This window comes from Etheostoma spectabile, chromosome 7 (assembly GCF_008692095.1).
Source record: "Etheostoma spectabile isolate EspeVRDwgs_2016 chromosome 7, UIUC_Espe_1.0, whole genome shotgun sequence".
Taxonomy (NCBI): Eukaryota; Metazoa; Chordata; class Actinopteri; order Perciformes; family Percidae; genus Etheostoma; species Etheostoma spectabile.
Genome location: NC_045739.1, coordinates 9,259,325 through 9,270,737, shown reverse-complemented (window position 1 = coordinate 9,270,737; position 11,413 = coordinate 9,259,325). Strand labels below are relative to the sequence as shown.

Below are 11,413 nucleotides of genomic sequence, written 5' to 3'. Positions count from 1 at the left end.
CGACTTACTGCCGAGAACCCGGACACAGCTCTCGCTTTGGATGGCCCTGAGAAGGGACCCCCTCACCCCATACTTCCGCAGCACCTCCCACAATTTCTCCCGGGGGACCCGGTCATACGCCTTTTCCAGATCCACAAAACACATGTAGACTGGTTGGGCATACTCCCAGGCCCCCTCCAAGATCCTTGTGAGAGTGAAGATCTGATCCGTTGTTCCACGGCCAGGACTGAATCCGCATTGTTTCTCTTCAATCCGAGGTTCGACTATCGGCCAAACCCTCTTTTCCAGCACCTTGGAGTAGACTTTACCAGGGAGGCTGAGAAGTCTGATACCCCTGTAATTGGCACACACCCTCTGGCCCCCCTTTTTGAAGAGGGGAACCACCACCCCGGTCTGCCACTCCTTAGGCACCGTCCAAGACTTCCACGCAATGTTAAAGAGGCGTGTCAACCAAGACAGCCCCTCCACACCCAGAGTTTTCAGCATTTCTGGACGGATCTCATCAATCCCTGGGGCTTTGCCGCTGTGGAGTTGTTTGACTACCTCAGCGACTTCCACCAGAGAAATAGACGACAATCCCCCATCATCCTCCAGCTCCGCCTCTACCACAGAGGCCGTGTCAGCTGGACACTAGTGATGCTTTCAGATTTGTCTGAGAAGGCAGGCCTTGTATGTTCAATTACAGCTGGGAAGCTGGTGGTGCAATCAGTTATTTGTCATCTAGTGGTGTTTTTTTTGGCAACTGAAGTTGACTGGTGAAATACGTTTTTGGTATGAGTAACTGTTACTACATTTAAAATAATTTAAATTTGACCATATGTATAGCGATACACAAACCGTGCTCTTCTTTATTTTAAAGTATCAATGCACAGTTTAGGCAACGGCAAGATTATTGTTTTAGGACCGGTATCGGAAAAAACCCAAACAATACCCAACCCTATTTAAAAGTTACATTCCAAGAAGAAAAAGCAACAAATGTCAGCAACACCACTACCACACCTGTAGTTCCTCAGTAATTTGGTTATAAAGCGGTTGTTGAACCCGTGTGTCTCATGTGACCTGTAAAGGGTGATATCGTTCATCAGACGCTCCAACAGGGACACACCTGCACAGAATAAATGTCTTCCTTAGGTACAGGCATTAAATAGATAGTACTTAAGTGAGCAAGTGATCCGTTGGTTCAGAATCTGTTGAGTTATTTGCTTCAACTTTCACTACTATTTCTGATTTTGCATTAAATAAACATTTGATACATCAAACACTTATATATACAGACATATATATATAAATAAAGGTATACACAGTGCTCACCCATGCCATGTTTCTCTGCAACTTTGGACGTGATGATAGCGCTTAACTGTTTAGGGTCTCCAGCTAGCACTACCTGGCATTTCTGTTTCAGTAAACCTTTGGAGCAAACAGAAACATTAAGGGCACACCTCATACAGAATATTAAATACTGTAATGCTAAACAAGCTCAACTTGCTCGTCACCTGCTATAGGGACAATACACTCCGTTTCTGTAGCCTGGCCTGCCTCATCCACAAATATGTAAGTGTAATGATTTACAGGAATACCTCCTGTCACTAGCCTAGAGAGAGAGAGAGAATTAATATTTGGGTAAAGGAATTGCAGTTTTTAATACAAGGGTTCTCTAACTTTCTTGCATTGAAGGGTTAGGGTTCATTTCTCACCCATGTGCTATTTTTTCATGGTGTTACTAGGACTGATTTGTTTAATTAAGGTACAGCAAATACCTTAAGCCCAGTTCTGACCAAAGGTTTGTGATAAGACAAAGCCGTCTGGAACATAGCAGGGATACGTTTTAGCAGTCTGAACTGGGCTTTAAGGTAAACTGGAACTTGTATAAATGTAAAGGTGTCTGCGACTATAACAGACCCAAAACAAAGCACTCTAAGAACAACTGCATACGTGTTAAATAGGGAATGACTTCTTCATATGAAACCAGCTTGCTAAGTAAATATTTACTGCACAGAAAGTTGAATTGAATTGACAATTGTACTTTGAGAGGATCTGAAGTAATTTGAATTGATGTAGTTTGAAAAACATCCAATGTATAAAAGACGTAATGCTAAATTGAACTATAGCTCAACTTTTGCTTGTGTTAGCCAGGAGGGTGATACAGGCAACACTGTAAAATGTCAAAATATGTATCTGTTGTGAAAAATTGGCTATTTAAAGAGAAGTATGAAACATGTAATAATGTACTTTACCTTCCTGCAGTTAGCAAGGTGGTGGCTATGATCTTATACTTCATCAGTTCCTCTTTAGGGGGCATCATTAGTGTGTTTGTTCTGCGGTTCAAGTTGCAGCAAGACTAGAAAACATATACGCACATATAGACAAAAACACATAGTACACATCGATATGCAGAGGCCAAATTAAGTTTGTCAGGATTTACTTGCTTAAAAGTTCAAAAACTTGGTAAGAAAATATCTTTATGGATCTTCATAAAGCATCCTTGTTTGAGAGTGTGGTAAATGTGAGTTCTAGCCCAATATTTGTCTTGTCTTAAGGCTAGCGTCCAGGTTTGTTTATGTATGATGTATTCTTATTAAAATAATCCTGACCTTTATATTTTGTGGAATATTTCTTACAGGGCAGCTTAGGGCGAACAAGCGATACACCTGGTGCTCTCCTATCTTTCTTTCCAGAATCTTCTCAAAGAGATGATCAATGGCACTGTTGGAAGGAGCGCAAACCAGGATCTTGCATGAGGGCTGCGTTTCCACTATCTGCTTGATGGCTTCCACCAAAGTCACGGTTTTGCCTGACCAATACATACAGATACATTATTCATTATTATTGTACATATAGCTCAATATTAAGCATCAGGATGTGCGCACACGCACACACACAATACCTGTGCCAGGTGGACCAAATATCAGGTAGGGGGCAGGTTTTGCAGAAGCAGCTACAATGTGTTGAACAGCCTTTTGCTGCTCTGGGTTGTCCCCATGTTCTATCAGTCTAAGGAAAGGAAAAAATAGGTGCAAAGGAACGATTACAGAGCTGGGAGACAGTGTTTACATAAAGGTATGTTTACATGCACAAGAATGGACAGATGGGATAAAAGGCACACACAGTACTTAAGTATGACCTTGTCTGTATCACGTTTTCATTGTTTCCCCAGGATTCTTGACCTTACAGTAGTCTTACCTGTGTAGATGTGAATGGTGGGAAGAAAAACATCCAGTAGGGAACAACACCTCCTTTAGTCTGTTTGTGTATGCCAGCATTACTGCTCTTTGCTGGATACGCAGGGGCATACGGCTGAGATAGAAGTTAACTTGGTACCTTGTGCCCTCCTTGAAAATATTCAGGAACCTGCATTAAAATTTACATGTAGTTATGTGCTTAGAGCAGCATGCAGTTATACACAACTATCTAATTTTTCCATTCTTGTTTTCAAACAACTAATTGTTCTTACTCTTCACTGAATTGCAGGTAGACATGATCCGCATCCACATGATGGACCCAGCCTTTGTACATGTTATTTTCAAAAACTCCTGGCTGGTTTAAAGGAGTCACCAGTACCTTGTTCCCAAACAGCCTCATTGGTGAGTTCTTGTAGACACCTGCAAGCTGGTGACAAAAAACATGTATGTGTAATTTATGGTTTCATTCTGAGTTGTTGCAGTGAAACTTCGGCCAAAACAATAGCAGTTGTCAGTCTATATGTTTTATTGTGTGTGTGTGTGTGTGAGGCACATCACCTGCAGAATGAGAAGGTATGCGTTACTTTTGTGTCTAAACATGGGCGCATTTTGGTTGAATTTCTCAATCTCTGTCTTCAACTGGAGCTCCTCCACATGCAGCAGCATTTGGAACCTCTGGCAGTAGGTCCCCCAGTTCAGAGGTATCTTTTCCAGGTCCCTAAAGAGATCCAAGTGACATATACAAAATTGAATAGCTTCTACAGACACAGCAGACATGTTTCCTGCCTGAAAGTATATGGCCTATTGTGAAATTTTCTGTTGCCTTTTACTTACTACAGATCAGCCTAGGCAAATAAGCTTAAGATGTGGTATTTCCACCCACTGTTTATGTAAAATTTCCAGCTCTTTGCTCAAGGTGGACTAGGACTACTAGATAAGTCACTATTTAATGATGACTTTTTCCTTTACTCGAATAATAAATACATTGATTATATAATATATTGCACTGACACGTGTATAGTTGTTTATGAAGCCACAATGCTGGATGAACACTTGAATTAGTTTACCTTAATACATTAAATAAAAATCTGGTAAAAATTATGTTCACATCTAATTTAGGGTGTATTGTATGTGCACGTGAAAATACATACATGTCAGCTTTGTTGGGGTCTTTCATATTGTCAGGCATCGGATAACCCTTCAAAGGCACCACAAGCTTAAGCCACGTCAATCTAACACTGGAGTGGGAAACCAAAGACAGAACACAGGACAGTAATAACTTAGATGACTAATAATAATACTACTGACCAATACATATTGCAATCTGCCGGATGTAAATCGGTATGAGTTACACAGTGTTCCATGTGAATGTGCACTGTCAGAGGGGTACCAGAACACAATATAAAACTCTTTTACATTCAACCTTTAATGGTCATTTTTGTACATTTGATTGTTGATGATGATTTCATACATTAATTGCATCAACATTCTAACATAAATAACATGAGTATTACATAATAACTTGTTATACCCTTCAGCAGGTGTCCAATTCATTGTTTGAAGGTCGCGCACTGAGGTTGTGGCTGTAAGGAGGGCCTCTTCACTAAAAGATGTCCGATGTATGACTTCCAAGATACGCATAATCTCAAATTTATCTGAGGACTGCTGGCGTGATTCAATTTGAAAGACCAGTAACTGTTCATAGAAGCCTGCATGCTCAGAGTTGAAATGGACCTTGATTTTGTATGACTGTCCTAGAAAGAGCATAGGAGGAAAAAAGGTGATGAAATTAGGTATAAACACGTACATTATGCAGTAATTAATACAATTATATATTTCAAAGCTGGAGACAATCTAAAAATTGAACATATATTAACAGTGACTTGTCTCAACTGGATAGAAAATGACACATACTTTGAATTATGCAAAATTGCAAAACTACTTTACTATGACTACAGTTCAAAGTTGTTGTCTCTCGTTCTGTAACAGTTTTTCCATTTTTGATTTTCATTGTTTAAGCCTTTGTTTTGTCACATTCACCACCTGTGCTGTTTGTTTTCTATGTGTGTCTTTGTCATACCTGGTCCAAGAGGGAGTTGCTTCATAGTCTGGATAAGGTTTCCATGACAGTCTCTGACAGTGAATATGTTCTTTACGAGGTCAAAAGCCCAAAATGTTAAATTCACTGTTTTGACACCCCAGTTCTTCACAGTGAGTGGCACAACTTTCTGTTGGGCAGGAAATGTTGGATGCAAGTTGTCAGTGTTATCACTGCAGCCATGAGAAAAAGCATATCTACTCACGCAGACAGACAGACAGACAGACAGAGACACACACACACACAACCCCTTGCTACCCACAACATAATAATGCCATATTAATAAATTATCTCACAGGTTTCTCAGCTTATTATTAAAAAGCACGGCTTCTTAGTCCTCTTAGTCTAACCTTGTTTTCATACACAGTGAGGTAGATCTTGTCCTTCTTTGACGGAGGGTCTGAGGTTACGGTGACATCATGTTTATTGGAGATCAGTTGAGCCCTGTGATGTTGAACAACAAGTAATACAAAAAATTATTTACACAAAGTGAATGTGCCAAACACATTAAGTACTTTTGTTGCAAAGCTTTGATTACACTTGAGGGTTTAGGGTGTATGGCCACTATCCCTCCTGCTTTGGGTGCTAAACCAAGATCAGCAGATCAGCTAAAGCAATACAGGCTGCAGAGTAAGAATCCGAATCAGTAAACACCAGCAAGCACAGTAGAGGAGCAGACGCACAATGAAGGTTGAGAAAGAAACCATTCAGACTTCACATCCCTTAACCACATCAGTAATTTGCCTGTGTAACAGTTGATGGGAGCTGTTACTTAAAACAGTTATAACGATTCTAACATTTTTACTGAACTGAATTTTTTTTTTATTTTTTTTTATTCCTTTTTCATGTGGAAAATAACTCATATCTCCTTGTAACAAACCATAAAGTGCTTTCAGACAGGGAAGATGTTAATAAATAAATGTCAAAAAAAAAAAAAAGGCATTGTGTGTTACATGTAGTAACAGATGAAAAGTTTAGTTTAGACCACATAATTCCTGTAATTTTGTCTTTTGTCAAACCTTGTAGAGGACCTTGGATGTCTGAAAATTCTTCACAGCAGGATTTTTAGTGTGCTATTCAACACAGTGCAAAGGCATTCGGCTTGCATTGAAATAATTCTTTAAATATAACAGCAACACCAACACATTTCATAAAAAAAGTTTGGTGGGGCTAAGTTAATGAGAACTGGGTGTGGAATGGAGCATTGCTACTATTATACAGTCAGGTTGAGCAGACTGAACATGGCATGGAATATGTTAACAGATTAGCTGGATTTGATGATTGAGCATGGTGCACTATTAACTTTCTGTTGTATATCAAGATAAGAATAGAAAAAGTTAGTGGCACACTGGGTCCTGGCTTGTCCTGGGAACATTCATGAGTGCCATCGTCCTTGTGAACTGGACTTAACAGATATCAGTAAGGTTTGCTGTATTTGCAGACAATCAGTTGTGGTAACGGATGTGCTGTGATTTTATCAGGCTTGAGAGACAGAGGAGGATTCTGAAGCTGTCGAGGAGGGTGAATTAAACTCTTTTCAGACGGGGGCTCCCCTTCAAGGTTTCTGGCGTGTTATGTCTCGTCATTGCATTGATTCCTCTCGTCTCTTGTTCTTGGTGGAGGGTGGAGATTAGTGACAGAAGAAGTAAAATGGTTTGGAGACAGTTTTACTTCTGATTTAAGGTTACTATCCGCCCCAAAAAGATGTCTAGGATCCTAGAAACACTTTAATTTTTAATAAAACTTTAATAAAGTGCACTCACTGTGGGCAATACATGAAGTTGAAAGCCAAGTGTTCAAAGCTAACAACTTGCTGAATCTCTGAACTCCTCTTCTGACTGGTGGTAGAGGGCCACTGATAAACACCTCAGTATTTAGGGAGCTGAGTCTTGTCATCGCTCAAATGATCAGTAAGGAGTTGTTTTAGTACTTCTTTCACACTCTCAGTGGTCCCTACAGAATGTGCACTATGATGTTTTTTACAGTTGAATTTGCAGCCAGAATATGTGGGATTCTTTCTGTCATGTCACTGTTCTTAATGCTCATGCCTTTACTGTTTAACAGTAAATTTACCCACAATCAGAGTTTGAGGCCCAGCCATTAGCTTTTCCCTGTAGGCTTTAACACTGTTGTCTGAAGATGGGAGGATATACAGGTCATTTGGAGTGAGATTAAATTAAATTAAATTGAATATCCTTTATTAGTCCCACAAGGGGAAATTACAATTTACACTCTGTTGTTATTACAAACATTACACACAGGCCTGAATTACACACACATGCTCAGGTCCTATACATGCACTAATGGAGAGATGTCAAAATGAGGGGGCTGCCCATGGAAAGGCGCCCCGAGCAGTTGGGAGTTTGGTGCCTTGCTCAAGAGCACCTTGGCAGTGCCCAGGAGGTGAACTGGCACCTCTCCAGCTACCAGTCCACCACCATACTTTGGTCCGTATGGGGACTTGAACTTGCGACCCTCTTGTTCCCAACTCCCTATGGACTGCAACAGTGGTGAAAATCTGTTCTCAAGTTGTACATTTCTTGTTGGGAAGGTTTGTTGCCAATTCCTCTGTTTGCAGCTGTCCACAGCTGTGTCATAAGCACAAGGGTTGGTGCCCTGCCTGGATCGCAGTGCAACCCTAACTAGTAGCATTGCAAATCTAAGGGCGCAAGGCTCTTTCTGTCATTTGTCATCCCACTTCCCAGGGGAATGATTTATTCTTAGTTCTTGCACCTGTTTCTTAATAGTCTTTTTGGTGTTAGTTAGCCGTGTGTTAGCATTGTCTTGTCAACTGTATGAGTCCATGGTAAAGAGGTATCATTCTCATAAAAAAATATGGTTGTAGCACAGTAGTATTTTTCATAAATTAATGTCCCACAGATTTCTAAGTATCCAGGATCTGCTGTCTATGACGCATGACGCAAAAGAAAACACAAGGTTATCAGTAGAGGAATGTAAGCAAAGCAGCAAAGCACGTTGCACCGTGAGAGAAGCTTGGTACTGTAGAGCTAATGATCATATTGTTTCTATTATTGATAGTTTTCTTGTAACTAACACTATCCTTCATCTGGGCATGTAAATAGTAAAGTTTTAAAAATTCACATCACACCAATCAGGTTTCAGCGCTGTGATATTCTGCCTATGCACACTTTAAATATTTAGAAAAAGATACTTTAAATTTAACTTAATTTGTTTACTTAAACTTTGGTAATATAATGTCTTGAAAGCTGAATATTTGAATATCAGAAATTACAGCTCTGAATCTGTCTGAGTTTAAGAATTCTACTTGAAGGTTTTCTCACCTGTATTGCTGAAATAACTTTGCCATTTTCAGACGAGCTTGAATCTTTTGGCGGGCCTGCTGAAACATCTGGGCTTCATCATTGAATTTGATTTGTGGCCCATTCAAGTAACCAGATTTTCCTGGTCCTGCATTCTGGAAAGTATGGACAGCAGCAGGCAGGATCTTTAGCTGCTCGCTGCATTTGTAGTGGAGTAAGCTTATTTGGTGCTGATGGTACTGGGAAAAAAGAACAAAAAAGGAACATTAACCTACTGTCTGCAGTAATGATAAGTTATGATTATCAGTCCTATGTGCTGGCATTACCATTCCTTCAGTAATGTGAGGTTCTGGCTCTTATAGTCCTGTGTTATATGTGATGTTAAACCTTTCTTTAAAACACCTAACTAGAGCCTCTAACTGAGAGCACCCCTGAAAATAGCACAGAAAACCAAAAATGACTAAACGTAATAGTATTAAATAGGTTTAAAAATAGCATTAGCCTAAGTAGCATATCCATAGGCCTACATTTCTCTTTTTAAATTCAGTTAAGTTATGGAATTAATGCAAGTTGTGGTATACCTAACTCTCACTGTACGTTACAAATATTTATCAAATCAAATAATGTTAATGTAGTCAGTTAGTTAACTAGTTAGCTAGCTAGGTTAGGTAGCTTCTAGCTAGCGGTTACATGTATCCGCATTCCGCTAGGCGGCACAAGAAGGCAGCTAACTTAGCTAACGTTAAGCTTAAATAGAGAGGCACTTGAGAGTGGCACAGATAAGGCAGAAAGTGGGAAGCTGGTGTAAATAAACAACACAAAATAACTGGATGTCCGGTAAGTATAACGCTAACTGCCCGTTTTAGTTCGTAATTTAGTTTCAACAGTTTAGCTAAGTGTAACGTTAACTAGGTTACATTTTGCTAGCTAGCTAGCTTAGTTAGCTAGTTATAGCTAGCGTTGGTTCATATTTAGTTAGCATGTTAACTTTGCCTACTGGCAAACGTTAGCCCTTAAACAGCTCAAACCTAACATAATTAACTTTGACCTCAACCACAGAAAACAGCGGTAATATCGCGTTACTATATAGCAAACATATCGGTATAGTAACTTACTTTATTGGCGGAGAACATAACGTTACAACACCACGGGAGACTGGGAAAAAGTAAATTGAAGTTAAAGATTTGATTTAAAAAAAAAAAAAAAATATCCCGTTTGTGTATCCTAGCAACTGCGGCATGCACAATTTCAACAGGTGTGTTAAAGTGTGTGTTTATTTACAAGTAGTTTCAGTTTATGGATAGGAGCAACGATGTTTTAACTCAGAACGGAGTCGCAAGGTAAGGAATCCCATTTCCTCGAATTTGATGGGAAAAAAATATTTTAGCTAGCTAAGTCATCATTATGATGAGAAACTTTCTTAAATTAATGACTTAGCTAACGTTTGTATGTTAAAATAATGACTTATTATCTCAAAATAATGATAAACTTTCTCAAAATAAAGAGATAGTGGCTATATTTAGGTAACGCTAAGGGGTATATTTTAACAGTATTTGTAAATGTGTAACTGTAACGTTAGCTAGCTAGGCCTACGTTACTTTTCAATTACTCTCACTATTTAAACCAGTTAGCTATGGTACCTAGGTTATATGCTCTAGCTAAGTATTCAGCTCTTTCCAATAGAAAGCACTTATTTTTAAAGCTCTCTGATTGGGAATAATCTACCTGTAAATATTATATCTATCATCTTTCTACTTGTTAAAAAAACTCCCTCTCTTTTTATTGTAATATTTTAGGGGATATTACTGGGGTTACCTATAAATAACGCAAGGAAATGTATAAAGTTTATTTTCATATATGTCTTTGAGTAGCTAAGAGGCTCAGGCACAGCAGGGACCACACCCCCCACATCTCCCCATGATCCGTAAAAAACACAAGAAAGCTCATTTGAATTCTGGTCCTGATGACACTAAAGGAACTGTGAAGGCGAATGAGTCTGAAACAGCTGGTTTATGTTTGACTCATGTTTTAAGTCGTATTTTTGTATTTTAACTTTGGCCACTAGGGGGCAACGCAGACAAAGTTTTTCTAAGTGTGTTAAAGCAGACTTTAGTGGCTAAATTTTTGAATTTTAGAAATTTGTCAGGTAAAGTAGCTCCACTGTAGACCTACTTTCATTTTAAACATGTAGACTGTCTATATCTTTAGGAAGCTCTACATAATGGTAGCCTGCAATATTTGTAGGTAATGTATTTGTCAGGTAATTTGTTTGCAGTCTCAAAGGTGCTATATAAATTAAGATAAGGTAATTGATTCAATTTGGTCTCTTCACTTTTCATACAGTAACTTGAACAAATAAAAGACATGTAACCTGTCAAATCAGATTCAATGTGTAAACTACGCACAGGGAATATTTCATGTGGACAGGATTATCACAATGATAGTTATTATGATCTATATTTTAAGAATTTTTTTATTGCCATTGCAAAAGTACAATCAAACTGCTGTGCAGAAATCTTAGCAGGTGCATACAAATAAAAAATGACGTACTATTAAAATTAGGTGTTGCACAACATACACAATAGTTCAGCGGGAACAACACTAGATTGTTTGTTAAGTCTTTATGCTGGTTGGGAGTTTTATGGTTTAAGAAGGGTTAGTGTGTGTGTATGTGTATTTAAGCGTAGGAGGTGTCTACTGATGACTCTGAAGAAAGTTTGTAAGTGGCCAAATGAAGATTAGAGGAACAGGGGGTTGGGTTTGTTTGACACAAAATCTGCAGAACAACCAGAGATGTTTGTTTATCCTGATCTGTGTGTGTGTGTGTGTGTGTGTGTGTGTGTGTGTGTGTGTGT

The 11,413-nt window shown here is 39.0% G+C and overlaps 2 protein-coding genes across 2 annotated transcripts in view; one reads left to right on the top strand and one right to left on the bottom strand.

The window, feature by feature from the left end:
* The window catches only part of LOC116692429 (putative helicase mov-10-B.1), a 13,359-nt gene extending 3,553 nt beyond the window's left edge, over positions 1-9,806 (bottom strand). The window contains exons 1-15 of the mRNA XM_032520721.1: positions 9,674-9,806; positions 8,580-8,797; positions 5,628-5,721; positions 5,260-5,407; positions 4,711-4,933; positions 4,331-4,417; positions 3,738-3,897; positions 3,452-3,606; positions 3,181-3,348; positions 2,885-2,991; positions 2,619-2,791; positions 2,235-2,338; positions 1,494-1,591; positions 1,312-1,407; positions 1,000-1,105 (exon numbers count right to left, since the gene is read on the bottom strand). Of these exons, the coding sequence (XP_032376612.1) occupies positions 1,000-1,105; positions 1,312-1,407; positions 1,494-1,591; positions 2,235-2,338; positions 2,619-2,791; positions 2,885-2,991; positions 3,181-3,348; positions 3,452-3,606; positions 3,738-3,897; positions 4,331-4,417; positions 4,711-4,933; positions 5,260-5,407; positions 5,628-5,721; positions 8,580-8,797; positions 9,674-9,691 (1,955 nt within the window). The 5' untranslated portion in view covers positions 9,692-9,806. The remainder of the gene's footprint in view (positions 1-999; positions 1,106-1,311; positions 1,408-1,493; positions 1,592-2,234; positions 2,339-2,618; positions 2,792-2,884; positions 2,992-3,180; positions 3,349-3,451; positions 3,607-3,737; positions 3,898-4,330; positions 4,418-4,710; positions 4,934-5,259; positions 5,408-5,627; positions 5,722-8,579; positions 8,798-9,673) is intronic.
* Positions 1-11,413, top strand: part of LOC116692455 (rho-related GTP-binding protein RhoA-C) — a 732,216-nt gene that overhangs the window by 38,999 nt on the left and 681,804 nt on the right. The gene's annotated exons all lie outside the window — the stretch shown is intronic.